Source organism: Cyprinodon tularosa, unplaced genomic scaffold (assembly GCF_016077235.1).
Source record: "Cyprinodon tularosa strain WSP-4 unplaced genomic scaffold, ASM1607723v1 ctg399, whole genome shotgun sequence".
In the NCBI taxonomy this organism is placed as follows: domain Eukaryota; kingdom Metazoa; phylum Chordata; class Actinopteri; order Cyprinodontiformes; family Cyprinodontidae; genus Cyprinodon; species Cyprinodon tularosa.
Window position 1 is genome coordinate 568,892 of NW_024039117.1, and position 23,087 is coordinate 591,978.

At 43.5% G+C, this 23,087-nt stretch overlaps 1 protein-coding gene across 3 annotated transcripts in view; it reads left to right on the plus strand.

Moving 5' to 3' along the window:
* The window catches only part of fez1 (fasciculation and elongation protein zeta 1 (zygin I)), a 35,269-nt gene continuing 12,182 nt past the window's right edge, over nt 1-23,087 (plus strand). For 2 of the 3 annotated variants that reach the window (XM_038297834.1, XM_038297833.1), the window contains exons 1-5: nt 1-192; nt 2,135-2,486; nt 17,948-18,035; nt 19,371-19,457; nt 20,737-20,902. In XM_038297834.1, the coding sequence (XP_038153762.1) occupies nt 2,164-2,486; nt 17,948-18,035; nt 19,371-19,457; nt 20,737-20,902 (664 nt within the window). In that variant the 5' untranslated portion in view covers nt 1-192; nt 2,135-2,163. Of the gene's footprint in view, nt 193-2,134; nt 2,487-17,628; nt 17,826-17,947; nt 18,036-19,370; nt 19,458-20,736; nt 20,903-23,087 lie in introns of those variants that run through there. The other variant, XM_038297835.1, reaches the window with a different exon arrangement.

The window sequence follows — 23,087 nt, forward strand, 5'->3', positions numbered from 1 at the left end:
CACAGATCCAGCCTCTCCACGCCGCTGTCTTTCCATCAGATTTTCTCCTTCTCTTTCTTTCACACTGGAATGAATGTGACGGCTGCCTCTCATCACTGGCTGTTACTGCGAGGAGAAGAAGGGATCCTCCTGGTCTGAGAGGACCTCTCTCAAACACAAAGCCAGGATAACTAGCGGCTCACCAGAGTTCAGGTAATCAGAGTTTTTCCTGAACCTCATCCATCACCCTGCTGTGCCTTCATCCAGCCCTGACCTCTGTGTGCATCCTTTTTGTCGTCATCATTGTGTTGTAACCATGGTTGCCTTCCTCTCTCCTCACTGCTCCTTTTTCCCTCCCCCACTGCCTCCTTCTCTCCTGTGAGCTAGACATGCTCCTGCTTCTGTCTAATTTCTGTCTCTGCTTTGAGAATGAGAGCCAACCGGGTCGATTCTTTAGACAGGAGCTCTGAGCATTAAAAGGCCGCTGCTTTAGGAAATTAAAGCAAATTTTTTAAAGGTCAAATTAAAAATTCAAATTAAAAACAAAAATTCCTTCAGCCTTTCAGCTCCCAATTAAAGAAAATGTTAAAATCTTGCAAGTTTAAGCAATGAAGTTGAATACAGATAGAAATCAGAGGATGGAAATAGAAAAGGTTTCTTTGTGAAAACAGGGAAAGAAGAAGCTGCTGCAGAGCAAATGGTTCGAAGCCTAAAGCTGTCGATCATACCTGCAGGCTGAGACACACCTGAGATCGTCACTCTTTACCCAAAACCCCCAGAAATCCTCCTAAATATGTTGCATCATGGTGGAGGAACATCATGGATGCTCAGCCTGACTGAAGAGGAAATAAAGAAATGACAGCAAAACCACAGAGAAAGGCCTTTAGGATTCTTTCTTTCATATCAACTATGCAACATGAATGAAAAAGCATTAGAATCTCGTAGAACCAGTTTATTGTTCAGAAACAGAAACTAAAACCTGAACTTCATTGTTTATCCTTATCTGAACAAATTTCCCAAACTGGTTGAACCAGCAGTCAGATTTCTTTATACTTCATCTGCGGTTAAACTATTTGGTTTGAGGTAAAAATTAGGAAATAAACAATTCTTAGCCAAACGTGAACGATTTTTTGACTATCGGACACAAACAAACCAGCAGCGCAGCGTGAAGCAGCCAGGGAGACGCTGTAAGACGATATCTGGCTGCTGGCGGAGCAGCACTTTGCTGAGTGGGGTGATGAGGAAGAGGAGGCTTGCACCAGCTTGTTTTTAAATGGACTGCCCTGCGCTCAGCCACTTAGGCCAGGCCACGGTCCAGGCCTTTCTACTGACACTGCGTCAAACAAACCGGCCAAGCCTCACAGTCTGAGTCTCTTCTAATGGACTTAAAAAAGATTTAAATACGTCTTCTTTAAATGGTTTTATCTCTAATAATGATCTAACATCTATGCCACGCTTTGGCTGAAACTGAGGAGGAACACTGGATCCTGAATAATGCACGGTTTGCCATTTGACTATAATTTATGGTGGACCTTTGATAAAATCGTATAATTTATCGCCCCAGTATCTTTGACACCTTATCAGTTAATTCCCAGTTGGAGGACTTAATTAGCTGTATTTTGCCAGTAAAGCCAACTGGTTCATGTCCCTTTGGGACCTGGTCCCCTTCTGGCACACCTACATCCATCTTTCTTTGTCCGGGCATCATGGTGCCAGCCCAGATGAGGCAAGGCAGACATGATTTAGGAGACAGAGAATAAATCCTCAGGGAGTCATGGATAACCTTCAAGCTCTGCTTGATCTTCTCTTTTGTCCCGAAGGCTCCTTAAGGTCTCCAATTGAACCCCAGTCGGCCTCAGTAGATGGCCGCTCACACTGAGCCTGGTTCTGCTGGAGGTTTCTTCCTGTTCAAAGGGAGTTTTTCCTCTCCACTGTCGCTACAAGCATGCTATCAGCTGGTTTTCCTTAGATAGAAAACTTTGAATCAATCTGACTGGATGATCTGGTGAACTGGAAAGTGACCTGAGATGACATGATGTGAATTGGAGCCATAGAACTAAACTGAATTGAATTAAATCAGGGACTGGAACCAAATAGGAGCTAATTTCTGACAATTCTGAGCAATAAACTTTATTTTACGTCTGTTTGTTGTTAGGAAAACCCACCAACCTACCGGGGGACACCATGGAAGCCCCTCTTGTGTGTTTGGATGAAGAGTTTGAAGACCTCCGGCCCTGCCGGTTGGAAGAGCAGGACCATTTAGGTCTGAACCACTCCTCCTACTCCACCACCACCGTCCCGCTGGCGTCCATCACCCGCGAGGACTTTTCTGAGCTGGAGAACTTCTCTGAGATGATGAGCTTCAAGTCAATGGAGGACCTGGTCAATGAGTTTGATGAGAAACTCAACGTCTGCTTCCACAACTACAACACAAAAACCGAAGGCTTGGCGCCGATTCGTAACCAGTCCCACAACCAGGAGGATGAGGAACGGCTGCAGGATGAAGAGTAAGTTACTGACACTAAACGTCCAGCCAGTGGTCCACCTCTGATGTTTCTCTAAGTTTTTGCTGGTGAATTTTAAAATCTGCTGTCAGTGATGAAGGTTTGCTTGAAGGAAAGTTGAAAAAACAAAATAAAGGAAAAAATACAACATAAATGAAATAAAAGGGGCTGTTAGAGCTCCTATATCTATCCAGATAAATTATCTACCATAAATGTCTTAACTCATAATGGATGGAAAATGACAGAATGACAACATTATAAAAACAGACCACATCTTTATAAAAATATGAATATAAAAATATACATTTATTATATATTATATATATTTTATAACTACGCTGGACCAGCTCTACAACCTCAGCAGGGTCCTGGAGGGTGCATGAGAGTTCGCCCAACCAGTCTACATGTGCTTTGTGGACTTGGAGAAGGCGTTCGACCGTCTCCCTCGGGGGGCCCTGTGGGGGGTTCTCCGGGAGTACGGGGTGCCGGGCCCTTTGATACGGGCTGTCAGGTCCCTGTATGACCGATGTCAGAGTCTGGTCCGCATTGCCGGCAGTAAGTCGGGCTCGTTTCCAGTGAGAGTTGGACTCCGCCAGGGCTGACCTTTGTCACCGATTCTGTTCATTACCTTCACCCACAGAATTTCTAGGCGCAGCCAAGGTGTTGAGGGGATCCGTTTTGGTGGCCTTAGGATTGCGTCTCTGCTTTTTGCAGATGATGTGGTCCTGTTGGCTTCATCAGGTCGTGATCTGCAGCTCTCGCTGGATCGGTTTGCAGCCAAGTGTGAAGCGGCCGGGATGAGGATCAGTGCCTCCAATCCGAGGCCATGGTCTTGAGCCGGAAAAGGGTAGAGTGCCTTCTCTGGGTCGGGGGGGTGTCCTGCCCCAAGTGGAGGAGTTTAAGTATCTCGGGATCTTGTTCACGAATGAGGGACGAAGGGAGCGGGAGATCGACAGGCGGATTGGCGCAGCGTCTGCCGTGAAGCGGGCACTGTACCGGTCCGTCGTGGTGAAGAGAGAGCTGAGTCAAAAAGCGAAGCTCTCGATGCTTATCTGTTCTCCATTTTTCATTTGGATGAAATAATAGCTGCATGAATCATGACAGCAGACAAGATAGAGGAGAGCAGGAGGCGGGGTTACCAATCTACTCGCTCTGGAGAGCAGAGTTCGCTGCTTTTAGATGTTGTCTCCAAAGTCTCCAGTAGCAGAAAAAAGTCTCTAGATTTGGCGCTAGGAGCTTTTTAGAAATCAAAGTGCTAGAGGGGTCTGAAAAGTGGCTAAATATAGCGACTAAAGCGCTAAGTTGGCAACACTGCATGATGGCATTTTAGCCAAAGGATTTTTATCAAAAACATAATTAATGTGCACAAACAAGGAATAGTTGCATTAACCATACATGTAAACAGAGTTTTATGAGGCCCTAGGCAACCACCTGGTATTGCCTAATGGTAAATCCCCCCCTGGCCTTAGGAACTGATCATCGCATCACCTGCTCTGGATGCTCTAGATCTATGCCAACAGGACCAACAGCTGGGGTGGGGTGGAGAGGTGGGGTGGATGGGGGTTTTGGATGAATGATGGTGGAGGGGAGGATGTGGATGGAGGATGGATGGATTGATGGAAATGATAAAGGATGGAGGAAGGGGGAAAGGGGAAAATGGTGGTGGATGGTGGAGAATGGTGTTGGATAGGGGATGGATGGGATGGTGGAAAGGGGTAAAGGGGATGGTTTGGAATGGAGGGAAAGGAAGGAAGGAAGGTGGGGGGGGGGGGGAAGGGTGGAAAGGAAATGGAAGGGATGGATGGTGGAGAGGAGGGAGGAGGAGGTTTGGGAGGTGGTGGGAGGATGGTGTGGGTGGAGGGAATGGATTGAGGGAGATATGGAGGGATAGATTATGGAGAAAATGGAGGATGGATTTGGGTGGAGGAGGGGTGGAGGGGGAATGGAGGATGGAGAATGGTGGGGGGGAGGATGGAAAAAGTGGAAAAGGAGGGGATGGATTTTGGGGAATAAAAATATAGGGAAAAAGATGGAAAAAGGGAGGATGGAATGGAAAAGGATGAAGGAAATGGTAGGAGGGGGTATAAAATTATGGAGGATATGGAAAGGATGATATAAAATAGGAGGAAATGGGATGGAGAGGGATTAGGATATAATGGGGAAATGGAAAGGTTTTGGTGGGAAAAATATGGGGGAAAGGATGATGGATAAAAATTTTGGGGGATGTGAAATATGGGAATTTTTATGGAAGGGGGAAAGGGGGAAATAAAGGATATGGAAAATGGATAAAGGAGGATGGTTTTGGGATGGAAAGGGAATATAGGGGGGGATAGGGATGGGGGAGGGGAAAAGGGAGGAGAAAAGGGGAAAGAGGAGGGGAAAAGGTGGGTGGAGGATGGATAAAGGATAAGGATAAAGGGGGGGGGAAAGGATTTTAATTTATGGATGGGGTGGTGGATTTGGATAAGGAATGGATGGAATGGATAAGGGTTTTGGAAAAGGAAATAGGAAGATGGAGAGGAGGAGGGGAGGGAGGAGGAGGAGGTGGAAGGATGGATGGGGGGATGGATGATGGATGGATGGGGGAAAGGGGAAGGAGGAGGAGGATGGAGGGATGGATGGAGGGAAGATGGATGGATGGATGGAGGGAGGATGATGGGAAGGAGGAAGGATGGGGGGAGGAGAGGATGGGGGGAAAAGGATGGGGGAGGAGGAGGGGAAAGGAAAAAAGGGGATGGGGATGGAGGAGGGAGGGGGGGGTTGGATGGATGGATGAGGAGGGAGGATGGATGGGAGGAAAGGAAGGATGGAGGGAGGTGGAGGGATGGATGAGGATGGGGGATGGAGATGGATGGAGGATGGAGGAGGGATGGGGAGGAGGATGGAGGAAAGGGGGAGGGAAAAGGGGGGGAGGATGGAGGGGAAAGGGATGGAGGAGGAAATGATGGAAGGAGGAGGAGGAGGAGGATGGTGGAGGAAAGGATGGAGGAGGATGGATGGAAGGGTTTGGAGGGAGGAGGGATGAGGAGGGTTTGGATGGGGAGGAGGATGGATGGAGGATGGAGGGAATGGATGGATGGGGGAAGGATGGATGGGGGGATAAGGATGGATGGTGGAAAAAGGGGGAATGGATGGTGGGGAGGATGGAGGGATAAAAGGAGGGATGGATGGATAATGGATGAGGATGATGGATGGAAGGGGGGGGATGGATGGATGGAGGGTGGAGGATGAATGGATGGATGATGATGATGGGGATGGTGGATGGATAAAAGGAGGGGAGGGAAAATTTGGATGGAGGGGAAAAATGGGGGATGGATGGATGGGGGGATGGATGGAAGGAAAATGGGGAAGGATGGAGGAAAGGATGGAGGAGGATGGATGGGGGAATGGAAGGAAGGATGGGAGGAAAGGGATGGGAGGAAGGGATGGATGGGGATGGATGAGGGATAAAATGATGAAGGATGGAGGGAAATTGGGGTTTGGAGGGAATGGTGGATGAAAATGGAGGATGAGGGTTGAAGGAAAGGAAAAGATGGAAGAGGGAGGGGGATGAAGGGATGGGGGTGGAGGGGAAAGGGGATGGTGGTGGAGGGATGGAGGGGGTGGAGGAAGATTGGTTGGAGGGTGGGGGATTTTTGGGTGATGGAGGGGGGGGATGGATGGAAAGGGGGGGAGGGAAGGGGGTTAAGGGATGGGGATGGAGTTGGGTGAGGGAAGGGGAAAGGTGTTTTTGGAATGGTTGGGGAAAGGAAGGGGGTTGGGTTGGTTGGAAAATGGGGATGGATGAAGGGGGGGGAAATGGGGAGGAGGATTAATTTTGGGGAAAGGGATTGGAGGGTTTTGGGGGGGTGGATGGATGGTTGGTGGTGGGGAAATTGATTTATGGGGTAGGTGAATTGGTTAAGGGGGATTATAGGAAATTGGGGATGGTTGTTTGGGGTGGAGGGTTGTTTGGGGGTGGAAAAGGTGGGGGGGTTGGGGGGGGTGGGGGGTGGGGATGGTTGGATGGGGGGAATGGTTGGTGGGGTGGTGGGTGGGGGGGGTGGGTTGTGGAGGGGTGGGTTTTGGGGGGATTGGTGGTTGATGGTTTGGTGGTTTATAGGGGGGTTTGGGGGTTTGGTGGGGGGGAGGTTTTTTATGGATTGATGGAATGGAGGGTTTTAAGGGGGAAGGAATGGGGAATGTGGGGATTGGTTGGGGGGAAGGTGGTGGAGGGTGGTTGGATTAAAGGATGGGGATGGATGGAGGGATTATTGGGGGGAAATTTGGGGTTTGGGGGGTGGTGGGGGGGGGGGGAAGGGGGGGGGGAGGGGGGTTTTGGGGGGGAGGGGGGGGTTTTGGGGGGTGGTGGTTGGGGGTTTTGGGGTTGGGGAGGTGGTTGGAGGGGGTGGGGGGGTTTTGGTGGGGGGGTGGTTTGGGGGTGGGGGAATGGTTGGTGGGGGGTGGATGGTGGGTTGGGGGGTGGTGGGTTGGGGGGGTGGGGGTGGGGGTTTTGGTGGGGGGTTTGGAGGGGGATGGAAGGTAGGGTAAGGAGGGAAAGGAAATGGAAGGATGGATGGATGGTGGAATGGTTTAAGGGAAGGGGTGGTTTTTGAAGGTTGGGGGGAGGTTGGTGGATAGGTGGGGAGTTGGTGGATTTTTTTGTTGGTGTGAGGGGGGGGGTTTGGGGGGGGGGATGGTTTGGGAGGGGGGTTTTTGGATGGAAGGATGGTTGAGGGAATGGTGGGGTGGAAGGATGGGGGGGATTGGATAATGGTGGTGGTGGAGGAGGGTGGGGGAATGGAGGATGGAGGATTAAATGGAGGGAATGGATGGGATGGATGGATGGATGGTGGATGGGATGGAAGGAGGAGGGATGGGGGAATGGTTGGATGGAGGGAAAGGATGGTGGATGATGTTGATGGGGAGGGATGGATGGGGGTGGAGGAAAGGGGTGGGGGTTAAGGAGGAAGGATGGGGTTGTTATTAGGTGGGTAAAGGGGGGGTGAAGGGGGGGGATGTTATGGAGGAGGAGGGGGGGGAAAGGGGGGGTTTTTTGGGGAGGTGTTGGGGGATTATGTGAGGTTTTGGGGGGGAAGGGAGGAGGGGAAATGGGGGGGTTTTTGGGGGAATTTGAATTTTGGAGGAAAATTGGGGGTGTGGATGGTTTTAAAGGAAAGGAAGGAGGATGGATGGGGGATGGAGGATGTGGAGGATGATGGATGATGATGAGGGAAGGGGGAAGGAAGGATGGATGATGGAAAGGGAGAATGGATGGGATGGATGATAGGTATGGAGGGAAATGAATGGAGGTTTGGGGAGGATGGAAAAGGTGGAGGGAGGGGTTGGATGAGGGATGAGGGGAAGGGATGGAGGAAGGTAAGGGATGGTGAGGAGTGGATGGGAAGGGGTAAATGGGGGGATGGTTTTTTTGGGGAGGGAAAAGGATGGGAAAAATGGTGGATGTGGGTGGATGGTGGTGTGGGGGAAAGGGGGGTTGGAGGTAAAGGGTGGTGGGGTGGGATGGGGTGGTTGGATGGGGGGGGGGGGGGAGTGTGGAGGAAGGTTGGATGGGTGGAGGATGGATGGGGGATGGATGAATTTGTGGATGTTGAGGAGTGGTGGGTGGTGGTGGGGGATTGGTGGTGGTGTGGGGGGTGGTGTGGGGGATTTGTGGGGGATGGTGTGGGAGGTGTATGGATGGTGGTGGTGGGGGGTGTGGTTGTGGGGTGGATGATGGATGGATGGTGAGGATGGAGGGATGATGGTGGATGGTGGAGGGAGGATGGAGGGATGGATGGGGATGGATGGTGGCTGAGGATGAAGGAGGGATGATGGAGGATGGATGGATGGGGGAAATGGAGGGATGGAATGGATGGTTTGTGATGGAGGATGGAGGGATGATGGTTTGGTGGATGGATGGATGGGGGGGATGGAGGGTGGTGAGGGGATGAATCATGGGCGTAGGTTTGGATGGGGACCATGGGGACAGTCCCACCAAAATTTTGAACCGACCAAAATTGCCCCACCAAAAATTGGATTGACAACATGTTTATAATTTACACATAGTTTTTGCAGCAGTGGCTTCTTTCCTCTCGCAGCTCTCTGCCTGCCCTCCCCGTCCCTTAATGTAGCAGCGCATGGGAAATTGCTGCGCTGTTTAACTCCACCTCATTGTTTTCGCCTTAGGTCCCGCCTTCTCTCCCTTGATAGGCTGTTTTCTAGTCCGTCTGTGCTTGGAGCACAAAATTGAAAATGTATTCACACTAGAATGCTGCGGTTACTACAATTAATATTAGGTTGCAAAACTAGTCCCAATAAAAAAAGGAATATTATGTACACTAAAAAACAAAAACCTTTTTTTTTTTTCTTTTTTAAAACGAAATATTCTGAGTCAGCCAGGAGTTCTGAAGACTGCTGGAAAAATTGGCAAATAAAGGCTGTAAGCCATCAACATTTCTGATTCTTAGCCACAGCCAACTAAGAAAGAAAATGTGAGGGTTTCCTTTTTACCGATATTTAGTTGCTATTACTGTTTTCATTTTTTGATGACTCTTTCAGGTATAATTATTAGCAGGTGTTATTTCTTTTATAGAGTAGCCTATAACAACAAGAAATGGAGCCTAAACATCTGCTATTTTTTGTTTAAAAAGCATAATTAGGGTTCCACATAATAATAATAATTTAATTGACTATTTATACTTCTAGAAATAGGATAAAGACAAGAACAAACAGAGGAAGAATATTAACATTGATTTTATCTTACATAGATTTCCACAGTCTATAAGTAAATTAGTACAAACATTAATGTCTGGTAAAAATGCTTGAATCTGACTGTTTATTTTGGATATTATTGAATTACAGATAAGATAGTGTTATATTGTCTTTTATAATTGTTAAAAGTGATTTTATATTTTAATAAACTTAGGCTCATGCTCAGTGTTGTGTTTGTAGATGATGCCACTAAAAAAGAAAATAGACATAAGGAGCTATTTAAACAGTCAGACAGTAAGCAATATAGGACAATGATAAAAGGTTGTGTTACATTTAATCCTTTACTATTAAAAATGCACTTATACATTATATGATTATAGGAAACACAGATATCCAGTAATAATGATCCAGGGCAGCTTGTAGGTGAAGCAGCTGCCCTTCAGTGCTTCAGGTGATGTCTAAATAAACCAGGTGATACTAAAATATTTCCTCTTGATGAGTTCTGGATGGAGAATATTGACAGACAAAAACATTTTTTTTAAATCTTATATATTATATATATATATATGTTGTATTTTAAAAATTTTGGTATAATTACTGATCTAAGTGGGTTGCTCTGTCGGAGAAAGGCATATTTTACATTTTTATTATGTTTTAGAGTCTCTATTCTTCAGTTAATGATGAATCACTCACTAAATTAGTTGACGATTATTGAAATAATCAATGAATACGATTCATTTTTTCAGTCCCAGATAAAATACATGAAATGGGCGACACAGAGTAACTACAGCCCAGATGTTCCACTTTTATAGTGAAGTTAATATTTTAATGAATGTATTATTTTGCTTGATACAGAGAGAGCATAGTAGGTAAAAAAATATAAGAGTGGGGTTTAACTCTGCACAATTCTATATCTTCAGAAGACCTTCTCTCTTAGTCGTTCAAATGAAACCATTTTCAAAGTGGAAAACAGTCCTAATTTCACATTGATCAGAGCCGGTGATACTTCAAACATTGATAAACAGCATCTAATGAGTGTAGAGCTTATAACATTTTTATTAATGTAGCAAAATGATGCTTTTCTCTTTTAACAATGAATTCCTCTTATCAGTACGGATGCTCACACCGTGCATAAAAAAGGACATGCATATTGCATAGCACCAATGACAACCGACTGATAGTGTCCCTACCAAAGTTCAAATCAAACCTACGCCCTTGGGATGAATGGATGGATGGATGGATGGATGATGGATGGATGGATGATGGATGGATGGATGGATGGTGGATGGATGGATGGATGGAAGGATGGTGGATGATGGATGGATGGATGGATGGATGGATGGATGGATGGATGGATGATGGATGGATGGTGGATGGATGGATGGATGGATGGATGGATGATGGATGGATGGTGGATGGATGGATGAATGGATGGATGGATGGATGGATGATGGATGGATGGATGGTGGCTGGATGGATGAATGGATGGATGGATGGATGGATGATGGATGGATGGATGGATGGATGGATGGATGGTGGATGGATGGATGGATGGATGGATGGTGGATGGATGGATGCATGGATGGATGGTGGATGGATGGATGAATGGATGGTGGATGGATGGATGGATGGATGGATGGTGGATGGATGGATGGATGGATGAATGGATGGATGGATGGATGGATGAATGGATGGATGGATGGATGGTGGATGGATGGATGGATGGATGGTGGATGATGGATGGATGGATGGATGGATGGATGATGGATGGATGGTGGATGGATGGATGAATGGATGGATGGATGGATGGATGGATGGATGGATGGATGATGGATGAATGGATGGATGGATGGATGGATGGATGGTGGATGGATGGATGGATGGATGGATGGATGGATGGTGGATGGATGGATGGATGGATGAATGGACGGTGGATGGATGGATGGATGGATGGTGGATGGATGGATGGATGGATGGATGATGGATGATGGATGGATGGATGGATGGATGGATGGTGGATGGATGGATGGATGGATGGTTGATGGATGGATGGATGAATGGATGGATGGATGGATGGATGGATGGATGGATGGTGGATGGATGGATGGATGGATGGATGGATGGATGGATGAGGTTGGTTTAAAATAATAATTTATAAACCAAACTTGTATTTCTTAAATTAATGAATATCTGATATAAAAACTCGTCTGTTTTTCTCTGAGGGGAAAACTGAGACGGTTCCTCCAGATCATCCTGCCAGTCTGACCCAGGGAGCTCTGAGCGGGTCTCTGCCTTTAAACAGGGAATCATCTGAACATTTCCATGTATTACATGATGAAATATGGATAAATCACACACTCAGTGATAGCAATAGAGATCCATTCCTGTCTTTTTGAGGCTAATCACTTAGCAACGCACAGACCAAGCTGCTATCCAGTCCTTTCATTCCCTGCAGAGGACTGAAGCAGTGGCTCAGAGGCATCGAACAAAGACCACCATGTACCCAAACAATCAGTCAGTCAGCTCCAAACGCCTTCCGCCACCTTCTTTGGCTGCATGTTGAATTATTCAGCGAGCGCTTTCCTACGCCTCGGTTAACTTTGGCTCTGCTTCAGTCACGGCCTCTCCACCAGCTGACTGCCACATCCTCCTGCGTGGAGTGTGAGCTTTCTGAGGCACAAACACAGACGCCGCTGCTCTCCCTGGAGCCAGAGACGACTAAAAATAGACTGACTTTCATGTTAGAAGGAGAGACTCAGGAAATGAAAAAAAATAACCAGGAGGAGATGAATGTTCATCGACAAACGCATAACAATGTGAATAATAAATCTGCCTGATTACATTACATTTATGATAAAGAGAGAAGGAAGGACTGGTGGGAGACCCAGACACTGGGCAGAGTCACAATTTGATATTTTTATGAAACCACAGTTTATGCAGCAGAGTAAAGCATTAAAAACTCTCCATCGGTTGTGTATTTAGTCCCATCCGTGGTACTTGGAGACAGGAAACAAGCATTTATTAACAGAAACGGAGGCAGGATGGTATGACATACAGGAAACATTTCCAGTTTGTCTGATTCAACAGAATATCAGCAGGTACTCAGAGCAGCAGGAATCTTTTGCATCAATCTGCAGCTTGGCTCAGAACCCAGCCTGGCACTTTCTGACCTAATCCATGCAGTTTCTGCCTGGTACAGGATAAAGCAGAGTCCAACATGCTGATGGAGAGGAGAGTATTAAACAGAATGATTACTCTTCGGTGGCAACTAGCCAATAGACACATAACATGGAGCTCCAAACCCTGCAGGATTGACCACAGCATCCCAGTGCTGTCATCAAAGCTCCTACAGTTTTGGATTAGCTAAAGGCTGTTACCTGCAGCTTTGGGCTTCAGATAGTAGAGAATTTAAAAAGGAATCAAGCCTTTGCATAACCTGTGAATAGTTTTTGAGCATCAATCTGAGAGAGGGTGTTTTTTATATTAATATTATGAAGGTGAGAGAATGAAGTTGAAAATTCCTGTTTGATTTGGGGTTTAAATTACACATCCTGCTCTACGATAACATCAAGGTTCTTTACTTTACTACTGACTCTAATTAAAGGCAAAATTAAGAGACTAACTAAACAGTTTTCTTACCTATTTAAAATTAAAAGCTAACATTGTAGAGTTTTTAGACACACCTGTTACAACCTTATGTTTGGATTCCCTAAGATCTACAGTATAGACATATATAGGTGAGTATCATCAGCGTAACAGTGGACATTTATCCTATGCTGTGTGATGATTTCAGCAAGTAAAATGATGCATTTGGCTGCTAACGATAACTGGCCTGCACACTAAACCCTGTGGTTCCACAGTTCATATAGAGCCAACTGGACCCGGTCAGACAGAAAGGATCTGAACCGGCGTTATAGAGAACATTTCAATCAGTTTTGCTGCAGTTTTTATACCGTTGTGCCAGAGGTCTAGCCAGAATATTTTAATAAGGGTGTCCATGCAATAACCAATGTTCACTGAGGGGTGGCAGAATCAATCTACACTGTTCCAACATGAAAATGAACGAGCAAAACATCCATGTTTTTTGAATAAAGAACAACTTTCCTTCAGCCTTTGCTAACAAACAGACGCATGTATTTAAACATCCATTTTGTCTACATTAAAGTGGACAAAATTCTTTTAGGTTTTAGTTTTGGGGGAAATATCTTATTCATTGTCATTACTTACCTTTTTTATCAATAACCATTCTGCATAAAATTAATATTTACCTGTACTAATATCTACATTAAATGGATTATTTATTATTAAAGTAGTTATTTATCTCTGATTTCACTGAAGACTCAGAGATGACTTGCAGAGACGTAATTTTCTCTTTACCCCACATTAGACAAAATCTAGTTCTGAAAAGAGCAGGAATTCTGTGTTTATCATCTTTATTGTTAGTATATTGATGAGCATAATTAACCACAGAGGTTTTGTTGTCAAGTCATTGTTAATATATGAAGAATTAAAATGTTAAATAAGTTACAACATTTCACTTAAGAGTATTTCTGCTGCCACCATCTGTATTAGAGGGAAAAAACAGTAGGGGTGGCCAATGATTGGCAGGGCGGGCCATGGCCACCCCTGGCCCCCCATCTAGCTCCGCCCCTGAGTTGTGCCACTAAGGTCTTAACAGAATCATGTTCTGCAGCTATATTTTTTGGTTTATGAATATTTATTAATTAAATTAAAAATCCATATTTTGTTATCTAATAAAAATAAATCCTCGACAAACATATTTTAGATAATTGTGATCAAGCCTACCAGCTTTTATGGTTTTAATTGACAATTTGGATTATCAGTGAAAAAAATTTACTCAATTAACCAAATGTGGATTTTCAGCCAGCTGGGAACATGGGTTTTATTTCACCACAGTGAAATGTTAACAATTCTGATTTATAACTCCAGTTATTAATCATTATTCATTAACTTCAAACTCTAAATTCAGAAGAATGATTCTAGCCTGAAGAGACAGCGGATCGCTTATATAAAAGCACCACAGAGACATCCACTTTATCTGTGCTGGAATGGATTAAATCCACTAATTCACTGAAACAAGTTCTGAAAGTATTCTGTTTATTACTACAAAACAACAATTACCAAAGAAGAAACTACTGCAAAGAAAGAAATGGATCTTAGCCAATTAATCAAGCTTAAACTTAATAACTCTACTCTTGTTTTCCCAGGATTCTACATTCTTTTAAAAGGTTTATTTTTTCTGTAAATATACAAAAAAAGCATTCTTTAACTTTAACAAGTGCATTTCTTAGCACCACCACTGACTATTTGTCCAAACCATCTAGGTTTTCATTTGTGTATTTGACCCTATTGTGCAGTTTCAGATACATTTCTATGATTGTTTAGAATTATGTGATAAAATGCTCCTACCAGATGCAGCAACTTCAGGATATTCTAATAAGGCCCAAAAAAGCTGACACAGGAAGTAAGAGTGGAAAGACATAAAACATAGGAACAGGAAGTGACTGTGAATGTGGGGAGCAGAACAGGCATGAGAACATTTAGTGATGTTGATCTGGAGGATCTGGATTTTAGATTAATCTTGAGGGTGCTATACAGCGCTAAAGCTAGCAGGGTTGTCATAGTCAGTCCAGGGGTCATGCACATAGAGACAGTCCACGGGGCAGAAGGGCTAGACGAGAGGGGAATCTCAAATCTAGATCTGGTAACAGGAGGCACACTAAGCAGTCAGAGGTTTCCAGAGGCAGGAGGCAAAGCTGAGGTCCAGGCTTGGATCCTACGTGATTGACAGAACAATTCATAAGAGAGCAGAGGCAAACAGACTCGATTGAGAGGCAAGGCAGGTCAATCTCAAAACTAGGGATGCTGGATGATGTATTAACAGGAATGGCTTTCAATAATCTGGCGACTGCCTACTGGGAAAGACAGGAATAAATAGTTCCTTCCCGGTGCAGCAACTTTAGGATATTCAATTCAATTCAGTTCAATTCAGTTTATCTATATAGCATTAATTCACAACACATGTCATCTCAAGGCACTTTACTGTTCAACCAGATCATACAGTCATATATATATATATATATAGGAGGATATAGGAGCTGCCTCAGGTGTGCTGCTCACCTGATTATCAGTGCAGCAGAGGAAGAAGGAAGTGACGCTGTGAGACTGAAAACTTCAGCTTCTCAGGCAGAAAAACAGGAATCATTACAGATGAGCTTCCTATGAGTGGTCAGTGGAACTGGAGAAGAACTCTATAAATTAGTCCATCTACTGTTTGCTGTATTTCGGTCACATTGCTGCTTATAAAGCTGAATTCTTTTCTAATGCTGCAAGAATCTTTGACCTCCAGGTGGTCCCTATCGTTACCCTGTTTTAAATGTAATACTTATTGAATATTTCTTTCTCCTTTTAATTGTACTATTTTGACCCATTTGGCCTTCTGTATGGCTTTCCCTCACTATGCATTGCTGCAGTTGATTAGCTGGACCTTTAAAGTCCTTCTCACTCCTGATTCACATCCAGCACGCTAGTCTTAGTTTCATCGCTTTAATTCTACCTTTGATTACTCATGCCCTGCTGTTAATTTCAGCAAAAAGCTAAAAAAAAACATATGTAAGCATCTACTTCTGGATTACAGTGAGGGTCACATGTGACTAATACGTTCCCAAAATGGTCAGTATGAAAGTTAGTTTTGTTTCAATTAAGCTGATTTTTCATTCTGGCCTCTTGGTATTTAAAAAAATAATCAGTTTCATCCAGACAATTAATTTCTTTGTGGTTGGACTCAGTGCTGCCCCAACTTGTTGCTCACCACAAACCAAAATAAATAGTTTTTAAGATGATGCAAAGTTAAATGTGACGCTGTTAGCATTAATTATAAAACTAAGAAAATTAAGTCTAAGGAAGTTATCATCCAGAATAGTAGAAAAATGTTCCTTTAATAGGGTAGAGCAGTAAAGCTTCTGTTCTTAATTTTTCCTGCATTACTTTTACTTTTATATTTTAAGTAGTTTTTAAAATGGTACTTTTACACTTTTACTGAAGTAAAAGGCTGAAGTTGATCCGCTAACTTCTAAAAAGTGTTTTTAAACAGCAGGATTTAAACTTATACTGCAGTAATAAACATGAATTATTTAGACAGCTCTGTTAACATAATAACATAATAAAGGATGTTTTATTTAGATATTTTACATGTCTAAAAAAAAAAAAAACAGACCAGGGAAGAAGGACAATTACGAGCACATATACCTAAAGACTTTAAACCTATAGCCCTGCAAACATATTCAACTTATATTACAAAATGAATGTAAAGCATAAAGAATGATATATGTGCTTTAAACTGTCTTCTTTTAATGAATGCTTGCCCATTAGCTTTGTTTCTGCTTGTTATATAACTGATCTTCAACACTTTATAATCATCAAAACTGGCCAGTATGAAATCAAACCAGTTGTGGAACCAATTCACACTTCATCTCAGGTGATTTTCCAGAGACAATTCAACACGATCATCCAGTCAGGTTAAAGGTTTCTATCTGAGGATAACCTGCTGATTGCATCCATTCATCGACTTTGCTGGATTCTCTCCTCCTGGATGAGCAGGTAGAGACAGTAGATATTGGCTCTGCAGCAATCCCTCACACCAAGCATGCATGCAGCAACAGTGGAGAGGAAAACAGTCCTTTTTTCCCAGGAGGGAACCTCTAGCAGAGCCAGAAACAAAACCATGCTCAGTGTGAGCAGCCATCTGCCCATGACACACTGAGGTTTGTCCACCCTTCCACTCTGAGGTCCAATAGTGACAGCTTTGGTCTTCCTCTGCAAATGTTCCACAATCTCCTGAAAATGTACAGATTGAACTGACACGCGTTGTGACAAACCGAAAGGCGTTTAATTGAACTGGATGAACTGGCCTATCAGCACAAGTGTAACTTTCTGAAGGACTGGTGGGGACAGCGCCCACCAATAATTTCCTCTCTGTTTTCCTCTTTCCGCTTATTTATTTTAGCCAAATGTATCTGAGTTGGGTGCGGCTAACTGTGTTCAGAGTGTTTTAAGTCCATGTTTTTTTTCCTCTCTCCCGATGGTAACATCGTCGGATCTGTTGCTTTGAGACATCTGATTTGTTGCATTTCACTGACGTACAGAGTCGCTACATGGTTGGAGGAGAGACACACGGCAGCACCATCCTTAGAGCGCCCCCACCATCTTTCATCACAAAGTTACACGCTTGCCTATCAGGCCCATTAGGATCCGGACCATTTATCTGGAGTGATAAGAAGAAGAACATGCATGGCTCTGGCAACATCTAAAGCATGGACCCAGTGACATCCTCATCATCATCATGGTTAAACTACAAAAACATTTTTTCTAAAGCAAAAGGCAAATAAAAAGATAAGAATAACTTGCACCCTTTTTGTTGAATGCAGAGTATAGAATGTGGGCAGGAATGAGTGGTGAGGTAATCTGCTGGCTGAAAGGACCCACTGTGCTCTGTGTGCCAGTGGGAGCAGAGCAGCAGGCCCACAGCATCGTCTGTAGGCACGGCCCAAACAAAAACACTAAAACGTTTTCTCCCAGTTCTATTGTTCCTCCTCCAGGCTGCAGACGCTGGCTGCTCTGCACAATGCTGTGAGAAGCTTTACCTCAGAGACAACCTTTGGGTTGTTTGCACTGAAATACTTTTATACGGTTGTTTTTTTTTTTTTTTTCAATCTTACCACGGCTGAAAGTTTGTGTGTTTTGCGTTGCAGCGTGTGGGACGCTCTAACTGACAACTACATCTCCAGCTGGGACGGCCCAAACTCAGAGGGGCTGAACGGAAACCTCTCTGACCACGAGGTACCTGCCTTTTCTCTTCACTTTATATCTATGTCACTGCTGGAAGGGATTCCTATCAGATCTCTACTCGTGTTTATTTTTTCTAACTTCTTTGGGATGTACTTAGCCGTAAATGTACATAAATATGAGAAAGGTTGTGGGAAACCCAGAGCAGCATTTTAACAACCAGAGGCATCAGGTTACAAAGTAAAGTACAAACTTTTTACTTCTACTCCTTACATTTCAAAAATAGACTCGTTAGTTTAGTTTTATTTAAGCTCATTTTCATTATGGCCTGAAACGTTTTGTTCACCACAAACCAAAATAAATAGTTTCCAAGATGATGCAAAGTTAACTTTCACAACTTTTACCATTAGTTATAAAATCAAGAAATGAAGCATAAGGAAGTTATCATCCAGAATTATAGAAAAATGTTCCTTTAATCGGGTAGAGCAGTAAAGCTTCTGGCCTTTATATTTTTTCCTGCATTACTTTTACTTTAATACTTTTATGTAGTTTTAAAAATGGTACTTTTACACTTTTACTGCAATAAAAATCTTGTTGATCCTCTAACTTCTACAAAAGTGTTATTAAACAGCAGGATTTATAGTTCTACTTAATAAATATTAATACTTTGGACCCGTCTGTTAATATCCCACATAATGTGGAGATGCAAACCAAAAATTAAGGGTGTTTTAATAGATAATTTCATACAATTTATTCATTTGTGCAGGTTTCTTTACGATAAGAAAGCTGCGTATTATAAACCTGAAATAAGATAATTGAATCAAATGTTCCTTTTTTTAAGTAAATCATCTTATTCAATTTGAAAATTATAATTCTGTCTTTAATAAATGGAAAATAAACTTATTTCAAAAGTAGTTGATTTAGTTATATTTCATTTTTTACAGCGATCTTCCAGTAAAATCAACATTTTGCCCCCAAAAAGATAATTATATAAACTGGACTTTAATAACACAATGGAGGGTAAATAACATAACTGTCAGATTATTTTACTAACCTTCTTAAATCATATGCAAACACACTTATTTAAAGGAAAAATATTTCTTAATTTGTTCCCTTTTTACAGTGTGTCCATTTAACTGTTACTGGACGCGCAGTGAGAATGCATTAATCGTTTCCAGAGGTCATTAAATCTGTTTTCTGGCTTCATTTGAATCCAGCATCAGTGAATGAATGGAAGTCAGAACTGATTCTGTTTGGAAACCAACATGGCGGAGCATTTTCCCAACCTGGAACACAATCCTTGGATTAGTGGTTCTGTATTAATCCTGACGTTCTACAGAAATGTGGAAAAGCCTTTAATCGTTGGAGCATTTTTCTCCTGATCTTCAGATCCATGAAAAAGAGGAGGAGGAAATGAATGAGAAGAACGAGAACGCCAACTGCTTGAATGAGGAGCCTCTGATTACTGCAGATCAGGTCAGGGATGCATTTCTTTCTTTCTGATTTAAATTTTTTTTGGTTTATTTACTTGTTGTTTGCATAACTAATGAGGAGAAAACATGTATGCAGTTTTTCTCCAAAGCATGAAAATGATTTCTGAGGTTAGACTGATCCAAATGCTGTGACTTCATTAGACGTGTCCATTTGCAGCAGAGCTGGGCAGACCAGAACATTTGGATTCATGGTGAGCTTTTCATTCAGAGGGAGCTGCTGAGTCAGGTCCAGGTTCAGCACTTAGCAAAGCGCCCATTTCTCCTCGTGCACACTCTGTTTAAAATGTGCTGTTCTCATCATTCCACAGCGGGGAATATATAGTGAACTTTATGGTGAACTCAGTTAACTGACCGTTCAGACAGATGATCACTGCTTTTTGCTCCATTGGTCACGTAAATCCTCCTCTACCGCGCAGTGCCTGCGCCATCTTTGTTATTAAACAACGCTGTCGCTACCCGACAGCGGGTCGCTGTGACGGCAAATCCTATAATGCTTTGTGTGCAAAGCATTCTGGGATATATCTGCCTCTTCTGAGGCTATTCTTTTCTTCTTATCCACTTCGTAGACTCTTTTCACTTCCGACCCTCGGCTTTTTAAAGAACCGCGGTGAGAAAGGTGAGCTCACCACAGATATACGTCTGAAAGAAAAAGATAGCTAACGGGACAAGCACGTAAGACGACCTATGTAAACACATCACCAGAATGATTGACAGTTAGGAGGACCAATGATTTAGATGATCCACCTGGAAATAAGATCTTCCTCTATACCTGTACATTAAGTGTATTTACCCTTAATTTGAGCAGGTTTGATGATCTGCCAATGGAATTAATATTTTTACCCTTAAAATAAGATAAATAGATATGCACTTGAAATGAGACAATACAATTATTTATTCACATTTTAAATGTAAATTGTCTTGTTCCAGTGTCTCACTTTCCTCCTCAAATCAAGAAAAATTTGTTTAGATTAGTTATTTAGATGTAGATGTTTTGCAGTGCTCTGGCTGCAGAGTGCTCAGCATCAGACATCCCAATTAAAAGCAGGCAGGGTGGAGCGTCAGGCTGCTCAGTAAGCTGTCCATCCATCTAACACCGCAGCGTTCTTCCTGGCTGCAGTCCATTAATAATGGACAACATTCATGCATACAGAGGAGACGTTTGGCTCCTAAATGGAAACCATAAAGCCGTGTGCACTTAACCGTGTCCAAATCTCCTTCCTCACCCGTCTCCCCCCCCCCACCTTCTTCTTTCCGTCTCTCAGGTAATCGAGGAAATCGTTGAGATGATGGAGAACTCTCCAGATCCTGGTGAAACGGAGGAGGAGGATGAGGAGGAGAGCAGCCTCTGCTCCTCCAGGACCAACCCCTCCCTGCTGGAGGAGATCAGGCAGCTGTCTCTGGCCTCCAACAGCAACTGCTCCTATGAAGGTAGAGTAGAAACTGATCCAGGATCCTGATGGTGGAGAGATTTCTCTTTTAGGTCAAAGCTTTAATGTATAAATCAGGTAATTTAAATAATCACTGATTTATTATCAATTTAACAAAAAGGAAAAGTCTGTAAAAAGCTTCAAATCTCTTGTTTTACTAAAGCTGTAGATTATCTACATGAACCGAACTGTCAGCTGCTCTAATAAGCTAATTTATTGTTTTTATGACGAATGAATTAACTTTCCAAAACTATTTCTATTAAAATCCTTCAAGGCCGAATCATTCTCTGTTCTGGAACATTTCAGAGTTTCAGAAGAATCAATAAACTTTTATTATCACTAAAAAATGTGTAAACTGTGTGTAAATTATGAGAACATTCAGAGCAGCTGCCAAAAATAATCTGAAATCTTCCAAAAAAGTTAAAATCAATCCACTGGACTTTTTTTCCAAGTTTGAAGACGTTTCTCTTCCATCCAGGAAGCTTTTTCAATTCAAAATGTCAGAAATAGCGTTGAGTTCCAGGTTTTATCCAGCAGCCCAACAAAGCCTGGTTTTTGTTCAGAAAACATGCAAATAGAAACGGATGAACGGGTCCCCCCCTTTAGAATGGGGGTCGTTTGGCTTCCTTGTTTGCCTGCAATGCCCCATACCTGTCTATGTCTCTGAAAGGGGGTCGTTAGAGGGAATTACTGGCCTCACTGAATAGGCGAGGTCTTTTTTTCCCCCTGTAAAGGGGTTGAGGTTGCAATGATAGCACTATCATTCGTTCATCCGTTTCAATTTCTGACATTTTGAATTGAAAAAGCTTCCTGGATGGGAAGAGAAACATCTTCAAACTTGGAAACAAAGTTTAGTGGATTGCTTAACATCTCACAAAATTAGCATATCATGATATCATGAAAAAGGTCTCTAAAGGAGCTATGCACCTAATCATCTGGAAAAACTAATTAACTCTAAACACCTGCAGAGGATTCCTGAGGCCTTTAAAACTCCCAGCCTGGTTCATCACTCAGAACCCCAATCATGGGTCAGACTGCCGACCTGACTGCGTCCAGAAGGCCATCATTGACCCCCTCAAGCCAGAGGCTATGACACAGAAAGATGTTTCTGAACCAATAGGCTGTTCCCAGAGTGCTGCTGCATCAAGGCGCCTCAGTGGGAAGGAAAAAGTGGCAGAAAACGCTGCACAACCAGAAGAGGTGACCGGACCCTGAGGAAGACTGGGGAGAAGGTTCGATTCCAGAGCTTGAGGGACCTGAAGCAGTGGACTGAGTCTGGAGTAGAAACATCCAGAGCCACCGTGAACAGGCGTGTGCAGGAAATGGGCTACAGGTGCCGCATTCCCCAGGTCAGCCACTTTAGAACTAGAAACAGCAGCAGAGGCACCTGACCTGGGCTACAGAGAAGCAGCGCTGGACTGTTGCTCAGTTTTTCATGTCATCTGGAAATCAAGGTGCCAGAGTCTGGAGGAAGACTGGGGAGAAGGAAATGCCAAAATGCCAGAAGTCCAGTGACAAGTCCCCACAGTCAGTGATGGTCTGGGGCGCCATGTCAGCTGCTGGTGTTGGTCCACTGGGTTTTATCAAGGCCAGGGTCAATGCAGCTACCAGGAGATTTTGGAGCACTTCATGCTTCCATTTGCTGAAAAGCTTTATGGAGATGAAGATTTCATGTTTCAGCACCACCTGGCAGCTGCTCACAGAGCCAAAACCACTGGTAAATGGTCTACTGACCATCATTGGGCTCATTGGCCTGCCAACCTCCTGACCTGAACCCCATAGAGGATCTGTGGGATATTGTGAAGAGAAAGTAGAGAGACTCAAGACCCAACACTGTGGATGAGCTAAAGGCTAAACGCTATGGAAGCATCCTGGGCCTCCATGACACCTCAGCAGACTGATAGCCTCCATGCCACGCCGCACTGAAGCAGTCATTGAGTGCATAACTGTACATAATTATTTGAAGGATGACTTTTTTTTTATTGGTTGGATGAAATCTGCTAATTTTGTGAGATAGGAATTTTGGGTTTTCATGAGGTGTGTGCCAAAATAATCTGTATTAAAACAATAAAAGACCTGAAATATTTCAGTTAGCCTGCAATGAATCTAAAATATATGAATGTTCGTTTTATCATTACATTATGGAAAATAACGAACTTTATCACAATATGCTAATATTTTGAGAA